We start from the raw sequence: 16,744 nt of genomic DNA on the forward strand, positions 1-16,744 counted from the left end.
TAACTAAACCCCAACTAAAACTCCATGCTATGCTCTTCTATTTCGCACATGTGAATCCCTTAGATCTATCTATGCTCCTTTAGCCCTGTTCCCCAAAATTACCTGCCGAGGTATGCAATGCAGCGCTCCACGCACAAGAAAGAAAGAATACACGCTCTGAACCATACCAACAAGTTCGGAAAAGTCACGCCACTCCCGGGTTAGATGGTGCTCCAACCGTAAGCCGAGCCTCCCGAATCAACCACACAACCTCGATCAAAGCCTGCGTTTCCGCTGAGTCAGAAATACCCATCACTGCATAGTTCGCGGGACCGGCCTTCGATTTCCCGCCAGCAGCGTCACATCCCTTACATATCGACTATGCACCGTATACTTCCACGCCATGTTCAACCACCACTCGCCGCTCAGGTGTTGTAGGTGCTCACGCCACCACGCGGCATCTCGGCCGCCAATGAACAGCATGTAGCTGTGCGCCTCTTCGTGCAGCTTCTCCGCGAACCGCAGCAGGCCCTCTTCCACCAGGGCGCGCCGTTCCTCGTTCCGCTGGTTCTCCAGCGGATCGGCCTGCGTGCCGGGGTCCATCACCGGGTCCACATCCCGGATGATGTGCAGCGTTTGCCGGAGAGCCCGTACCGGCCGCGGGGAGAGCAACTGCAGATAGCCTCCGTTGGATGCCCGCGTTCGCTTCTCTCGGTGCGAAAACGTGCTTGCTAGAAACCTGGATTTGGCGAAATCTTTGGCCTTGTAATAGAAGACTTCGTCAATCAGGTTTGTGTTCAGCCACATGCTCACCATTCTCTCAATGGTCACATTCAGGTCCGAGTCCGAGGCCTTGCGTAGGTCGCTCGCATACACAACCCGAGAGGTCATGAGCTTGTACTCCAGCTCCAGCAGGTGGAGCTCCAAATGCATAATGGGCTCGTCTGCAACAAGAAAGCCGTCACTGAGCCGAGGTGACTTTCGCCACTTTCCGCTCATGAAGCTCTTCATCGATGTGTTGGACGTCGACGAACCTGCCGAGTGCATGGACGGCGTCGGGCTGGGCTCTCTTTGGATCGCACCCGGCCTGCTAAAGCTTCTTGTGTAATTGACACACAGAAAGTAGTCTTTATACGCCCTTCCCGTCCTGCATGTAGGGTTCTTCCGGATGGCATCTCGGCCTCTCTGTGCGGCCAGGTGGAAATCTGTGCCCTTGATGAGAAGTTCGTTGTAAAAGGCCTCAAGATAGGTCGTCACCGTTTTCCAATGCACATAAAACCACATGGCCGACACGTTGAGAATGCCATGCTCAAGGAATATATGGGCCAGATTCGTCGTCGATCCCGTTCGGTTGTATGCTGAGAGGCACGCATTAAGGACCACGTTTTCAACACGATATTCTGCCAGCACTTTGGCAACATCCGCTGCTCTGGCGAGCTGCGTTGGCGGCACTGGATTTCGATGCGGGCTGGTTGCCTGATAGCCTGTGGCAAATAAAAGTCCGGGAACTTGTTTGCCATGCTCGTCATGCGTAATCCTTCCGTGAAGGTCAAAGTGCACTAGATTGAACAGCACTCCGTGCCCTGCCCTCACCCTCAGATGCTCATCCAGCTCCTCTATGCTACCCGGCCGCACCACTTCCAGCAGCAGTCGGCTTTTCAGCTTCTTCTGCACACTCATCAGCGGCCACTGCGCAAGATCGGGCTCAGGGTCACGAGCAGCACCCCTGCGACTAAAGTCTCGGGCAATCACCAAAAGCACGTGAAAGAATCCGTTCACGCTGGCTTGCACGCTCGATAGCGATCGCGGTGGCCCTGGAGGCCGAGGTGGTCGGTTAGCAAAGTCGCTCACTCTTGTCACCCTCAAACGCAAGCCTGCCAGGGGAAATTTGGCAAATTCGACGAGTTCCCATGCGAGGCAGTGGATGCCTCCAGGCACTTGCTCGGAAGCATTATCATGATGCTCGGCAATGACAAGCTGCACTTCGGCAACGCCCTCACGCAGCATTCCGGGCTTCAAGAGGCCCATCTGACCAAGCAACGTCTGCCCATACATCTTCATCTGATCTTCCGCATCCGCACGGGACATGTTGTCTGTGCCATCTTCAAGCTCCTTCTGCAAACTCCAATGCTGCTGGTCCGAATTCCGAAGATAGTCTTCAAACACATTGTATTCTGCTTCGAGGAACGGGTCTGTGATGGTGGTGGTGATGGCCGCGTTGTTTGCCTGTATGGTCACCTTCCACGTCCGCTTGGTAGCTGCAATCTCTGATGTAGCTGCTATCCCTGATGCAGGTGCTGCTTCTGATAGAGTTGCTCTCCCTGCCACCGCCTCTGCTACCTTTTGGTGCCCCGCCGCATGCCATCGCACATAAACGACATCCATCGCCCGATCCCGAGTCTTTGTGTCATAAGACAGCCGCCACGCGACCGCATATTCTGCTCGTTCCCCCTTTCCCCTTCTTTTTCTTAATCTGGTTGCTATTGCTGCCAGTCCTGGAATTGTCGGTGTCGTTGCTATTGCCGGTGTCGTTGCTATTGCCGGTGTCGTTGCTATTGCTGATACTGTCGCTATTGCTGATACTGTTCGAATCGCCAATGTCGATGCTATTCCCGATTCGATCGTCTTAGCTCGTTGTTTCCTCGTAGGCCATCACCTTCGCAAAGTCGTCGTTCGTCCGAGTATATGTATGTGTGTATTCGACGACAACGCCACAGGTCACTAAGACAAACGCGTGTCAATACCAGCCTGGAACACTCAAAGAAGCAGAGCTGCACTTACAATTGACTCGTCTAAGGTAGGGAGCGAGTAGGACAGAGAGAAGCACCGTGCCGCCAGCTATGGGCAGGAAAAGAAAAAAGAAGAGAAAAGAAAAAAAGAAAAAAAAAGTGACCACAACACACGAATCTGGACAAGCTGGAAACTTGTCTCAGGGCGAGCAGCGTCAAGTGCCGCGGTGCCTTGCCCAGGGGGGTGCGGAAGAGGGGCTGCTGACCGGCACTACAATCGAAAATCCTACAGCAGTCCAGTTACAGGGGGGGGGGGTCCAAAAGAAAGTCTCCGCCTCCGCAAATTTAATCAATGCCGCCTATCATTTTCACGCGGGCTGCTCAGCCTCCAGCTGTGTGGTATTATTACGTCGAAGCGTCTCCTGCTCTTGAAATCAGCCGTAAGAAAAGAAAAGAGGGAGGCGAAATGAAGAGAAAAGAGAGAGTCCTATGCTCCAAGCTGATGCCTAACGCCCCCTTTTTTTTCCGCACATCCATTCACTTCTCGCCGGAATAGCCTGTCCTCAAAGTTACTGTCCTTGTGATGCAGCATTGTATTGTATTGATTCGTCAAAAACGCCACATGTGAAATACAGACAGCCTACGCTAAACCAGTAGTTTTCCAATGAAATCCCACTTTGAAGAAAAGGGCTTATTAGTGCGCGCCCTGCCCGTTCCATCCCGTCTAGGACAATCCAGCCTCGTTTTTTGTCTTCTTCCGTAAGGACAGCGCTGAAAGAGTCAGCTGGCTTTCTAGAAGCCTTCGATTCGAGTCCTTCCCTTGAGATTCTGAGACAGAACGGTCCGTACGCGCGTCCCGCTGATGTCTCTCCCGGAATAGAATTCCACTGCATGGGGAAGATGAAGCTGTTGAGTAGGCGTCATTCATCCAGTCTTTAGCACATGGCAGCCCCTATAACAAACCTTGACTTCGCCAACACGCGTAAAAGACCAGCTAGCGTTTACGCTTCTTGTTTACAGACGAATTAAGCTGTTCAAGGCTGCTCATCACAATGCCCCCCCCTTATCGTATCGCCAAATTGCAATCGTTTCTTTTTAAAAGTCTCAAATTCGATATAATACTACCCAGTAGTATAAACAGTCTCATGTACCAAGTCCTCGCTCGCTTAGCAGGAGAAAAAAAGAAGGAATATCTCTAAATGACAATCTACAATTCTTCACATAATTTCCGCCCAATCTTCGCACATACATCACCGTCACCATATAAAACATCGACAAGTCGATTTCCGTGCTTTTTTCTCCAGGATTTGAGTATTTCGATCTTTCTCAGAAAAATACCTAAAAAAAAAGCGAAGAAGAAAAAAATCACAAAAAAAAAGAGGCCCTCCAACCTCCATCTTTCCCTCCCCCCTTTCCTCCCTGCCCTCCAAAAAACGCTCCAGCGCCCAAAACACCCTTCTCTTAAGAAAACTTGTATCAATAAGAAGCGAGAGAAAATTCAAGACAGGCTCAAAAAGGAACAGTAAGGCCGCCTCCTTGTAACAAATAACGCAAACGACGCAGAAAAAAAAAGAAAGGAAAGGAAAAAACGCAACGCAACGCAAAAATACAATAATAGAAAGGAAAAAGAGAGTATTATATAAAGATTGGCGGGTCAAAACCATGGGAATAAAACCAGAATCTGCCTGATCAACCAGGTACAGAATGCGGTGGGTAGCCTCGAGCAGGTTCCTCTCTTGTGTATACAGATGATGTGGTATATATTTTTTTCGTCCTCTCTTGCCCTCTGCTCTCATCATCTGCCGCATAATTCTTTTTTATCCACGGCCCATCGAGGGCTAGCTGCAGTTCCCCAGCGTTGTTGGATAAGAGATCCCGAAATCAACGCATGTGCTATATCCTGCTTTCTCTAGAACTCTAACTCGGGGCTCGGCCAGGGTGTTGTGCGAATAAGAAAAAGGGACAAAAGGAAAAATCGATCAAGTCGCTTTGGTAATCAGCTGGTCGACAGATAGCTGCTGTTTAACAAGAGGAAAAACATTGCCGGCTTAAGTCAAACAGCTTTTTGGGGGGTAGTTCGTAACGTCGTTAAGAAAAGGAAGAATAGGATGCTGAAGAAAGAAAGAAGAAAAGAGTGTTCTCGATATGTACGGATTAGTTGATTTATGCTCTTTGGTAATAGTTGCCTAGTTATAATAACATTGTGAATGCCAAAAAATTCGCAGTTGCTTTGAGAGAGAGAGAGAGAGAGAGAAGAAGAAATAAATCTGCATCGCTGGGCTTGTTTGCATAGTTCTGATTTACATGACGACGCAGCAGCCGCAGCCGCCTTTTTGGTCTTGGTCGTCGGAAACATCGGGGATCCTCTGGGGGGGTCTGGGGCTTCTCGCTGAGCTGGCTCTGCGACTGAGCTGTTCCTTGAGTTCCTTGGGGTGTCATTGGGGGCCGTTGGCCGGGCAGAGGGCTCTTTGGTGTTTGCATGTCTGAGATTTTGGGCATCGTGGAATAGGATGAGCCTAACCGCACCTGAGGGCTCTTGGGAGCGTCCGCACTGAGCGGCCACTCATCCGACGGCCCTGCTTCGGGTGTTTGTGGTCGTATCTCCATCCCCTCTTGAGCAGCCTGTTCCTGCTTGGGTTCTCGCTCTTCCAGCGGCACGGAATTCTCTCGCACCAGCGCGCTGTCATTCAAGGGCCGGAAGTCCTTGTCGTAAGCAGTACCAAATGTGCCCTCCTGTTCCCACTTCTCCTGCTGAAGTCTCTTTGCGACGGTGGGAATGAGTTGCTTTTCGGGTGGCAGACGAGGATCGGGGTTATAACTGTTAACCATCCATGGCGGGTTGCCCTCGGGCTGACGGCTACTGCCCAGAGAAGCCTCTCCAGAGCGTGTAGTAGGTCGTGTAGTTGTAGAGTCTTTGCTGGGCCCTGAGCGAGTCTTGGGTCTACCAGCCGCTGTCTTGGGCTTCGCGTTTGCTGGCTCCGAGTTCTTGCGGCCAGCGGCGCCAATCTTCTTGGGAGAAGTTTCTGTGGCAGAGCGCTGCGCTGGCTTGGGCTTCTCGGGCGGGACGTTGGTGGTCAGTTCTCTAAGAGTAGCACTAGCACTCCTGGAACGTGTCTGTAGAATCATTAGTTGCATGTTGACAAATGGCGTCCATGCTGGCTCTGCATGGCTCCTGTAGTAATTGTGCTACTTGACTCACCTTGGGAACAGGTATCCGAGATCCCCCCTTGTTGTTTTGCGCAGAGTTGTTCTCCTGTTCATCCGCCTCTTCCTGAGTTCCAAGATCCAAAGCAGATTTCGAGGCCTCTCCGGACTCGAGTCCCGGATCTTGCTTCAGCCGGAGATGCTCGCCGGCGTCGGTGCCTCGCCGAGCACTCTTGTCTCGTCGCTGCTTGCTAGGGGCGCGTGACCTGGGGATAAAGCCAGCTGCCTGCAGCTCCTCGCTTTCAATCTGTGCCAGTATGTCTCGGTGAATCCATTTGGATTCCACCTCGGTGTTGACCGTAGAGTCAGCCCGCCCACGGGTCGCCTCATCCGTCTCAGGCTCGCCAGTCGACCAATCCGACCGGATGTTGTCGAACTGGGGCGACTGGACGCCAGTCTCCGCATGTGCATCCCACTGGTTGTTCGATAGAGTGTCCGCCGAATACATTTTTCGTGTCTTGGCGTCATAGCTCGAGTCGAAGTTTCCGTTCTGGCGAGGATTGCGATTCGATTCGTCGCCGAAATATCCAGCACCGTTTTCGTCATAGGCCTCCTAAATAATAGCAACCAGGTTAGTCCATATGCCCCCCAAACATTCCAAAGGATCCCATCAGACCATATGATGCAGGCGTTGCGATGGCACGAGCAAGAGGTATGTGGCGGTGAATGAAAAACACTCGGCTGCTGTCATGGACTTACTTCGTGTTGGTTCCGGTACCTCCATGAGGGCTCGTCTCCATGGCTGCTGCTCGGTGGCGTCAGGGCTGTGGGAGCGCCCCGAGCCGCTGAAATGGCAGCCATAGCAGTAGCCGAACCGAATGATACCAGCAGCTCTCCTCGTTATTGCGTATACGGCGAATGCGTGACCGAGTCAGGAAATGACAGCTGTGCGGTAAATGTGATGCGGCAGTAATGAAGAAAAAAATGGAAGATCGAATATGGAGTTGAGAAGGAGAATGCTGTTGGTAGTAGCGGTCAAAGTGGTTAATACGTGCGGCCACCAAGTTCACCAAGAATCGTGAAGTCGGTCTGTCGCGATCCCCTGAGACATGCAGTAACTTTTTTTTTTGCTTTTTCTTTTTTTTTTCCAGCTGTAGTAAACGAGTGAAAGAATCCGAGGTAAAAAAAAATCTCACGCAACAAAGAAGCTCTCCTGACAACGCAACGGGTATCAAGCCGGCCGATGCACTCGCCACAAAGAACCAGATGAGCGTCGACAAGTCCAGGAGCTCCAGCCGCAAGGCGAAAGAAGATGCTGCGAGCGTTGCAATCTCGCTGGAGAAGGGGGAGAGGCGAGCTAAGAGGCCGAGTTGGCGATGGAGGTTGGAAAGGCGTCGTGGTTGGCTGGCCCGGTCCGCTGGCTAACCGCTCTGGCTTCTAGCGAGCAGCGCTACTGGCGGCGCTGCTAAAGGGGACGCAGCGCAGTGCCGTGCTGCTGCAGTGCATGTCCAGGCGGCGCTGCAAGTAGCCGCAACCTGGCGCGTTGCATGGATTGCTCGCAGCGGCCGAGTAGCAGTACCTCTGGCCGCAGCCGGGCTGTTAATTGCTGGCTTCAATGCGGTCAGGGATTTGGCTGTGCATCCCGGCCATACCGCCGCTCTTGTTCTGTTGGTTTGGCGGGCTTTGCAGGCCTGGCCCACCCGCTAATTTACCAAGGCCTGGGCCTGTCATGACGCCAGGTCGGTTTGGGCCATTTCCTCGACATGGATGGGCATTTGGTGGAACTCAAGGTTATTGCTGGCGACTGCGTTTAATTACCATGAAGAAACTTTCTGCAAAGCGGGTTTTCTGTTTTTTCTTCTTCTTCTTTCTGTCACTTGGGCCTTGCAAAGTCAATCCACTCTGTTGGGTGGTCAAGGACGGATGGAAGCGCAGAGGAAGATCCGAGCACGGGCTACGCTACATGTAATGATGGCGGGGCCCGCATGTCGCTACAGGCCGGCTTCCAGTGGGCACGGAGTGCTGTGAGGTAGACGACAGACCCCTGCGGTGTATTTACAGTAGCATGCAGCGGCACTCGTAGTGGCGGCGCTTGTACATGTAATTGGGCCTTCACCTGATGTGTGCAGTGCCGTAGCAGCCATTGCACCTCCCTATTCCTTATCTCACATTGCCGATATTAGCTGGATGCGAGACCGGATATTGCAACATGAAGTCAACACCACCAAGGTCACATCGCCATGCTGCCAGACGCCATCACAGCCAAGCACCAACACATGACACTATACATGCGCTTGTAAAGTATAACTGAGTGTACGTTGGATGAGGTGAGTGGGCTCCTCTGCCTGGGACAAAGCGCCCTGCCTGCTGTGGCTCCCGGGCCTGCACTCCGTATTGCCCCAGACAACAAGGCCGCATCCTTGCAAACTCTCACCCGCAACCGACCTGGGCCGTGGCACGGAGCACAGTCGCGAGGGCGAGGTATCAATACTGCTGCGGAGGGGAAACTCTGTCTGGACTAATTGTACTTGTACAAGCACTGCCAGCTCAAAGACAGCTCATAAATGGGGTGAGAAGAAAGGGGCCGCCCATGTGCCCGTGCAAGTGTTACAAGAGCTACTCTATGTGAGGCTGCCTTGGACTTCTATTTTAGGATTCTCACGATGCCCTCAGATGCGCAAGTATAAACAATATGTGACACTACTCAATCTGCCACGTACCTATATATAGCCGATGCACTGCAAAGTAAGATTTGTGAGAAATGAGAAAAAAAGAAATCATGATATTGAATCGATCGGTACAGAACGCGTAACAGCTCCTGTGCAGCCGTCTCGGAGTGCGTCATTGTCTCCTCCAGCCTGCCAGCGAAACAAGCAAAAACGAGGCAATGATGGGCATGAGCAAGGGCGCTAATAAATAGCGGTCTGTCTCTGTAAAAAAACAAGAACCTGGAAAGCACCTCACTTGATGCAAGACACAAGCTGAATATACATGCATGTCCGGCAAGCGTTAGTAAGCAGATGGCTACAGGCACTTGAAAGCTCAACCACCATCTTTAATTCCTGCCGTCGTCATCATGCAGTTGTTGGGCCGTCCCATGTAATCTAATGCTGATGCGTTGCAACTCTATCATCTGCCATCGAGACGCGTCTGGCAAAATGCAGCGTTGACATCAAACCCGAATGCCAGGTTCTGCCATCACATTGCCTCGATCCTCTGCGTGCTGCCGCCAAGCTCACCGAAAGCCATGACAACATACGTCAGTGCATCAATTTAACAGCACGCATCATACGAATGCAGGCTTGCGGGAGGGAGCCAGACTTCAGCTCAGTGTTGATTCTGTCCAGTTGCCCGGCGCCAGCATGTGAAGGCATTCGGTCCAGCCACAGTGGAGATTATTGAGTTTGTTCAACAAATATCATGGCCTACACGCCGCGGAAGGGAAGCCGGCCACGGGATGCATATTCGACCCCAAAAGGCCGTTGAAGCTAGCAAAGCTGAAAATCGTGTGGCAGCCGTGCAGAGGTGTGGCTGGCTTCGTTATCAAGGATGCCAAACCCAGCCTTGACGGGTGAGAATGAAGATACAGTGCGGGATTGCAGGACATTTCAAAGGCTAATATGATGTAGATCTCTGTCAATCGGTGCTAGTCAAACCGAAGGCTGCTGAGCAAGAAACAACAGAGGGAAGAACAAGAGACAAAGGAAACCAGAAGGATGGAAATTGCTTGTTGGGGCTCATCGCGAAGTCGAGGTGCTTCTTCCAATAACAATATCTCAGGATACACAGCATACACGAGAAATGATTACAGACGGTGGTACGCGTGCATGATGACCTCATAGTCTAATTGCGTGCCTATATTTGGACAAGGCTGCGCGAATGGACGGCTCAATGCCCCAATTCGCCAAATGGCATCTTTGCGACGCAAAGCAAACAGGAGCCAGCCGTTGAGAGAACCGGTGTAGATGGGAGTTACACGACAGCGCCCCCGGCATTTCGGTCGGCCAATCACGCGCCACAGCTGGATGCTGTGGTGCCCAAGGTAGCAGGTAACTGTTCAAGTCAACGGCATCGAGCGCTGCAAGTCGGCATCAACACCGTGCCTGAGGACGATGCATAATTTCCCACGGACGGGTATAAAACCGAGTCACCACTTCCCTCTGGCCCGCCATTCTCTTCTTGGAACAGCAGACAGTGACTCATCTGTTCTTTCTTACTTGGACAGACGCGGCGATAAACAGCGTCGACTGATTCGCCATGGCGACCCCAAGGCTGCGGAAGACGAGAATCGTCTGCATCTCGGACACTCACAATTGCACCGTCAAACTCCCGCCTGGCGACATCTTGATTCATGCTGGGGACCTCACCAACAAGGGAAGCAAGTCAGAGGTAAGTTGCTGCAGTGCCTTTGACGTCATCTCTCTAGACTGGCAGTGAGCTAACCAGGCGACTGTGGCGACGTGAAGCTCTCTAGGGCAGTCAAATGGCTCGAAGAAGCTGACTTTGAGGCCAAGATTGTCGTGGCAGGTAAGTGTCTACCATCCCTCTTGAGTTGAGAATCATTCAAGTGTTCTGTACTGATGTGAAGCCTGTATCTCAGGGAACCACGATGTCACTTTGGATGAGGACTTTTACTTCCACCACGGTGACAGCTTTCACAACAAGATCAAGCAGGATCCGTCCGAGTGTATCCAATTGCTGTCTTCATCGCCGTCCATCACCTATCTGTGCCATGACTCGACAACTATCCGTCTCAAGTCTTCTACAGGGCCGCATACGGAGTTTACCGTCTTCGGCTCTCCATACTCTCCTCGCAGCGGGCTCTGGGCGTTCTATTATGAAGCTCCGAAAAGCCCGGACGACAACAGCACAGATCTCACCTCGCTATGGGAACTCATCCCACTTGAGACGGACATTGTAGTGACACACACGCCACCGCGTACACACTGCGATACGCCAGAGGGTCAGCGACCCGCCGGTTGTGAAGCGCTACGCCAGGCGCTCTGGAGAGTGAGACCCAAGCTGGCAGTCTGCGGCCACATCCACGGCGGACGAGGGGCCGAGCGAGTGCTCTGGGACCTGAAGAACAAGACCAAGCCCTACGCCGAGAGAGTCTCCATCGGTTGGGAGGACCCAGGTGCGGATAACAACAAGATGAGCCTGGTTGATCTCACCGGCAAGACGAGCAAGATGCCGGCCCTCGCAAACGACGAGCATCACCTGGGTCGGCCTAGCTATGAGGACGACCAACAGACAGCCAACGCGACATCAGCGTCCGCGGAGACATTCTCGGATATCTCAGCTCAGCAGGGCTCTAGCGTTGCTGCCCAAGAGAAAAGCGGTCGCGATAGCTCCAGTAGTGACAACAGCATCAGCAGCGAGCACGCAGTGGGCTACGGGGGTGATCCGGAGTCCGATAGTAGCTGTGATTATGAAGCATTGGCGGGAAGGACCGGCCGCAAGGAGACGTGTGTTGTGAACGCGGCCATCATGAAGGGCAGCTATCCTCATAGCGAGGGCAAACTGTTTAGCAAGCCCATTGTGGTGGACTTGTTTTTGCCCGTGTGGCAAGAGGACGATGACAACAATGAAGCTTGAAGAATGGACTGTCATGAAAGAGGAAAGTGAAGAATCGTTGGGTCGAGATGAGTAACCGATTTCTTGGATCGAAAGGGCGGAAACTGGGCTAGAGCTGGAATATGTTCAAGGTAAAGGATTAGGGTAATAGCTTGCATATAGACTATGCATTGTACGTACATGAGCGATTGTTTAACCTGGGTAGGGTAGCTGCCTTGCCTATAATAATATGCTTTAAGTCGCTAAGAAATAATGTTCACGAGATACTTTCCATGAGAAGACTTTGGTCTACTTGGTGGTACAAGACCATACAAGCCATGATACCAAGGCAGCACACCGAGGTGCTTAGAAAGAAGCCTCATCTTTTGCCAGCGAAGAAACATGCCATTTTCTGATAAAGCAATGCCTTGTATAAGCCTCACCAAACTACAGCTAGACCTCCCAAGCTAATATGTATGCATTCGATAAGGATGCCAACGCATTCTTCTTCCTTACTCAAAAAGGGCCGTAGCCCCCAAAAGACGCAGGGCCAACGCATATGTCCCCCCCCCTTCTCCAACATTTTTTTAGTTCGTTTATCGTGACCCCCCCTGCGTCAAGGTACCTGTCGAGAGCGGTTGTGACGATGCCTTGTCACACGCATTGCATGAGACTAGACTATATACTCTAGGCTGGGAGACAACAAGAGAGAGACATGGCTTTGGAAAGGTTGTTGAAGCTGAGAGGGTGGGAAAGTACGTGTTCGATGATTGCAAGGGGTTGTGGAAAAGATGGCCGGCAGTTGTTGTACATACCGTGGGTTTAATGTAGCCAATTGGGATTGAGATTTACAATTTCCTGGGGTAAGATAATACAGTACAAGTTCCGTCAATTAAGAAGCGTCTCCTTGTTTCAGACAGTTCCCCCCTCACTCTACATGAAGTATTCCGATCATCGGAACAATACCTATGCACTCCGTACGTCGCATGCATTAGTAGTAGGCATACACAGCAAGGGGAAGAAGGGAAAAAGGCAGATACTATTAGAAGGATTGCGGACATGGTTGCTTTGCTTTCCCTGTTGGGAACGAAAAAGCTAGGCTACAAGGCAGACGTGAAAAGGAAGAAAAAAAAGTAAGGCGCGATGTGATATTGGAGGCTGGGGATGATGTTAACGTGTCTGATTGGAAGAGACGCGGTTGCGCTGTGGCGGCGCCTCTTTTTTTGGAAGGATTTCGTGTTGTACTCTTTTTTTTTTTTTTTTTAGTGCTGCGCCTTGTTTTTATTGAAATGTTGAGGCTGGTCTCTGGATCTGAGAGATGCCTTTTACTTCGATTGCTATTTGCAGCTGTTTTTTTCCAACCTTTCTCGATGATATAGGGTAAGCATTAAGAATCGAGCAACTTCTCCGCAAACGCGTATCCATTATTCCAGCGAATTACCATCCGTCTTTCTAGTATAAAAGGCAAAATAGCTCGCTTGAACGTGTCAATGCACGCTAAAAAGAAAAAAAAAATGTGTCACGTTTCGACGCCCATATAAAAAAGAGAGAGAAAAAAAGAACCTATAAGCGTGTCCCGCGTTCGCGCAGCAAAAAAGCAAAAAAAGGTGCGTGTACAGTAAAAAAGCGTGATGCTGGTAGCAGTTACTAGTGTAAGTGTGTGTGGAGATGCCCGCCAAGTTTTTTTTTTTTTCCTTTTGGGCAAATCTCGTGGTCATGTCATGTTTTTGTGCTCACCGCCATGGCTCTCCATTCGCGGAATCTCTCTTCTTTTGCTTGCTGCGTCTATTTCTATTGGCTGAAGCTGGGTACATGTAGGTTGGTGGGATGAGGGTTTGATAGCTTTCCTTCTCTCTTGAGGCAAGTATTTTTCTCATTTCGGCGAATATGATAGGCCAAAAATCATATCACCAGTCCCATTAGGCAATGCCCGACCGTTTAAGAGGCTAGGAGAAGGAATGGATGTTGATGATGGGCATGTAGAGGTAGGTACGAAATACCACCCTGCAAGGGCCGAGGTTCTACGGCAACGGGCGCCCGCGTTTGGCGCGCCTATATGCCGATGGCAATCACATCGCATCGCATCTTATCTCATCGCGCTGCGCGAAGCCGCGGAAAAGAGAAGCTTATTTGTATACACGGTCCAACGCTGCGCGTAACATGCGTACAGCTTAGCTTGTACGGTAAAAAGTACCCAAGAAGATGGTGGAGAGGAAAAACAAATTAGTGGTGTCGTGCCGTAGTGGACTTTTCCCCTCCAGCAAGACCCGGATCTGCGGAACAATCGGAGAGAAGAAATCAAGAAAAGAAGAAAAAGAAGCACAAAGTAGAAGGCGCTGAGCCACAGCCCGCCCTATCACGAGCACAAAAATGGTGACCGTCATCGGTTTTTTTTTGTACCTAGCTGGGGCGATTGAATGATTTGCTTCGGATCTTGGAAACGTGACTACAATTAGATGTCCCCCCCCTTCCCCTGGATGGGATGCAAATCGCCGCCCAAGTTCAAGATGATGCAGTAAAAGTGCCGGAGCACACACACTCTCTCTCTCACATAATTGATGCTTGCAGCCACGGCACGATACAAAAAGATGGGCGTGTGATGCGATCAACAAAATATCCCAGCTCTGCAACGGAGCCTTTTCTGCTAACGGCAAAAAAAAAAAAAAAAGAGAGAAATGATTCTTCCGTTTGGCGTAACATCATACAATCATACAATGCCCATGCCCGTCCATTCCACACTAGCTCAGTGATCAGACGATTTGACATGTCCGTATATCACGCTTCTCTCCCGTTTTCCTGTACCGTAGCACCAGACCATCAAAACGTCTCCATTATGCGCCAATGACACGGCAGCAGCAAGCGCCCGGCAAACAAAAAAAAAGACATGCGCTTCGGCTTTTGAAAAACAAACAAAAAAAGTCACCAGATGGGACCTCTTCCCGTCCATGTATAAGTCGTGCTACATCTAAGCCACGCCGGAAGAAAAGATACAAACAGCTCCTCTTTTTTCTTAATTCTTTTCCTATAATTTTCATCCACAGTGGCAAAAGCCAGCCCCTTCTTCTCCACGTGGCCAGTCACAGGACATTTACGCTTTCTCATTAGTCCAAAAAGCCAGTCAGATGGCGGGTGCCGTATCGGGCTGCGATGGCATCCCAAGTTTAATGGCTCATAGAGCTAGCTGGTAGCTTACCCTGATTTTTTTATCCAATGTTGCATGCTCTACGGAGTCCAAAAATATATTAATTCCATGCTGTAGTAGAGAATGTATGATGATTGTGACGCCAACCATCTTCAGTGAATACGAGAGGGACGTATCTTTAATGGTTTACAGCTTGATTTTCTGTCTGGTGGGGGATCAACTGACAGCTTCCTTCCCCTCCTCTATTTTGGTACCAAAGCCACCAGACAGCTTGGCCGGGAGCTGATAGCTACGGCGGCTAGCGGACATGGACACCCAGAGCTCCCCAAGCTACCCCGGCACAAGCAAGCTCAAAGATCGCCACTGACAATCGATTGCCTCTAGTCTCCGTGCCTCAGATACGCAGCAAAAACCAATCTCTAGCAATTCCAGCACTAGTCTTATCAACAGAGGCATTAATCAAGTTAGGCACTCAAACATCTCGCATTGAAGAAGACAAGAGAAAAAAAAATCTTATCCTCACATGAGCTTGGAGAAAAACCCCGCGGTCCCAGCTATCTCTCTTTTGCCGCGATAGCAGCAACGTTTAAAAAGTTTACAGGGCACTGAGAGCGTACAGCGTAAAAAAAGCTACATGGGGCGTAGCACAACAAAAGCCCTCATCACAAGTACCGCCGTGCTCTAGCTTCAGTCATGGATTCATGTTAGTGCGAGCGACGGGCTAAGAGACGGCCGCCAGCGGATCATCCGCTTACATGTATAGAACGCTACTAGCATTGTAATCTATCGTCATTGTTCTGCGAGATGGGGCATCTCTGGACCCTCGATGTTTTTTTCTTTCTTTGGCGCTGTTATGCATCTGTTTGCTGGGGAAATTCCATTTTGCAGTCTAGGATTCTTATGGGGTCTCGAGTAGATTGTATTTTTTGCGCATCTTGAATAGCCTTTATGCTTGTCAGTAAGGATATCAAACATGTACAAGCTGCTGCCCTTCAAAGCCACTTCAAGCCACCATGTGGAAACGCCCCGCTCGTACCGTACCGTTACCCGCTGCCGTTTGCTCTTTGTTCACAACAAAAAGCCTCCAGCACGGTTCTGACAAGCTCATGTATAGTCAAGTTCTCATCACCCCAGCGCTTGCTCGAGGTCACGTTCAGCTCTATTGTCTTTCACGTCCGCTGGCGTTGCCCGCTTCTGCTTACAAGCTCTCCGCCAACGGCCCATCTTTAGATCCTGATGGGCTCCGTCGTTCATCCTTCTGCGCCTCGTAGTTTGTGTTTGCTACGCACACTGGCCTCAGTAGCGGCGATACAGGAGTCGCAAGTATCATCTTGCTTATAGCTACAGTATATAGGTACTGCTTGTCGTTGTACGGGTAGTGGCAGCAAGAGCCCCTCCTATCGCTCCCCGCAGACTTACAGCTCAGCTCAATGCTTGGCCGCTCTACACTGTACTAGCAGGCTAGCGGTAGACTGGACGGGAAGCTTATTGTGGAGGAGTGACGGAATTCTTCCTCTCCTCATACTGTAGTCTCGTTCGTTCTCTTTTAGCTCGTGGCTCGACTCGTGTCAGGTCCAAGCTGAGCTGTCCAGTCAGGAGAGCGTGGCTTGGCTGCTCGTCCACCACGCGGGTTTCACTGGGGCCGCACGTCGTCACCTGGTTGGGTCGGCGGACGTTTTGTCGAATGGAATGTCTTGGAAGCCCAGAGCTGGATTGGAGGAGGGGCTTCTGACAGGCTCCGGGGCCCTGTCCAATCACGCGGCAAGAGGTGCGGAAGCCGCCCAAGGCCCTCATGTCTTTGCTTGGGCAGGTCTCTTTTTGCTGCCATAGCCTCGCTGGCCCGCCTGAGGCAACGACACGACAACCTGTTCCTGGATCTAGCGGTGGTTGGAGGCACGTTGCCTGCGCAGATTCCCCCTTTTCTGCCAACCACAGGCGTACCGTCTCCATTCTTGTCGGCCAAATGCTCCACGCTGGCACTTTTCACGTCGAATGACGAGGTGAATCGAGTTCGAATGGGTGTGGCAGGCCCATGGGAGGCCCATATGTATTGGCTACGAGAGAGGGGCGAGCCGCGTCTGTCTTTGTGACAGGCCATGGATTTGATAGTGCAAAAGAGAAAAAGAAAGCCCCAGATGGTGTCATGCAGCAACGCTTGTTGGCTTCTGGGCGCGGCGAATGGCATCCCGCGGCC

General features: G+C 51.2%; 4 protein-coding genes across 4 annotated transcripts; 1 reads left to right on the forward strand and 3 right to left on the reverse strand.

Annotated features, from left to right (window-relative positions):
- Nucleotides 1-291: 291 nt before the first annotated feature.
- Nucleotides 292-2,364, reverse strand: TrAtP1_010880 (uncharacterized protein; the record flags this gene model as incomplete). Its single annotated transcript, XM_066114881.1, has 1 exon — nucleotides 292-2,364. The coding sequence occupies one exon, from the start codon at nucleotides 2,362-2,364 to the stop codon at nucleotides 292-294; it is 2,073 nt and encodes a 690-aa protein (XP_065970978.1).
- A 1,416-nt stretch (nucleotides 2,365-3,780) lies between these two features.
- Nucleotides 3,781-7,270, reverse strand: TrAtP1_010881 (uncharacterized protein). Its single transcript, XM_014092318.2, has 3 exons — nucleotides 6,612-7,270; nucleotides 5,908-6,465; nucleotides 3,781-5,822 (listed from the first exon to the last, which is right to left on the reverse strand). The coding sequence occupies exons 1-3, from the start codon at nucleotides 6,711-6,713 to the stop codon at nucleotides 4,899-4,901; spliced, it is 1,584 nt and encodes a 527-aa protein (XP_013947793.2). The 5' UTR covers nucleotides 6,714-7,270; the 3' UTR covers nucleotides 3,781-4,898.
- A 2,839-nt stretch (nucleotides 7,271-10,109) lies between these two features.
- Nucleotides 10,110-11,450, forward strand: TrAtP1_010882 (uncharacterized protein; the record flags this gene model as incomplete). Its single annotated transcript, XM_066114882.1, has 3 exons — nucleotides 10,110-10,241; nucleotides 10,319-10,379; nucleotides 10,453-11,450. 3 exons carry the CDS (start codon nucleotides 10,110-10,112, stop codon nucleotides 11,448-11,450), a joined length of 1,191 nt encoding a protein of 396 aa, XP_065970979.1.
- Nucleotides 11,451-16,035: 4,585 nt separating this feature from the next.
- TrAtP1_010883 (uncharacterized protein) lies at nucleotides 16,036-16,500 on the reverse strand (the record flags this gene model as incomplete). The annotated part of the gene is made up of 1 exon (XM_066114883.1): nucleotides 16,036-16,500. The coding sequence occupies one exon, from the start codon at nucleotides 16,498-16,500 to the stop codon at nucleotides 16,036-16,038; it is 465 nt and encodes a 154-aa protein (XP_065970980.1).
- Nucleotides 16,501-16,744: the final 244 nt, after the last annotated feature.

This window comes from Trichoderma atroviride, chromosome 6 (genome assembly GCF_020647795.1).
Source record: "Trichoderma atroviride chromosome 6, complete sequence".
NCBI classification, from domain to species: domain Eukaryota; kingdom Fungi; phylum Ascomycota; class Sordariomycetes; order Hypocreales; family Hypocreaceae; genus Trichoderma; species Trichoderma atroviride.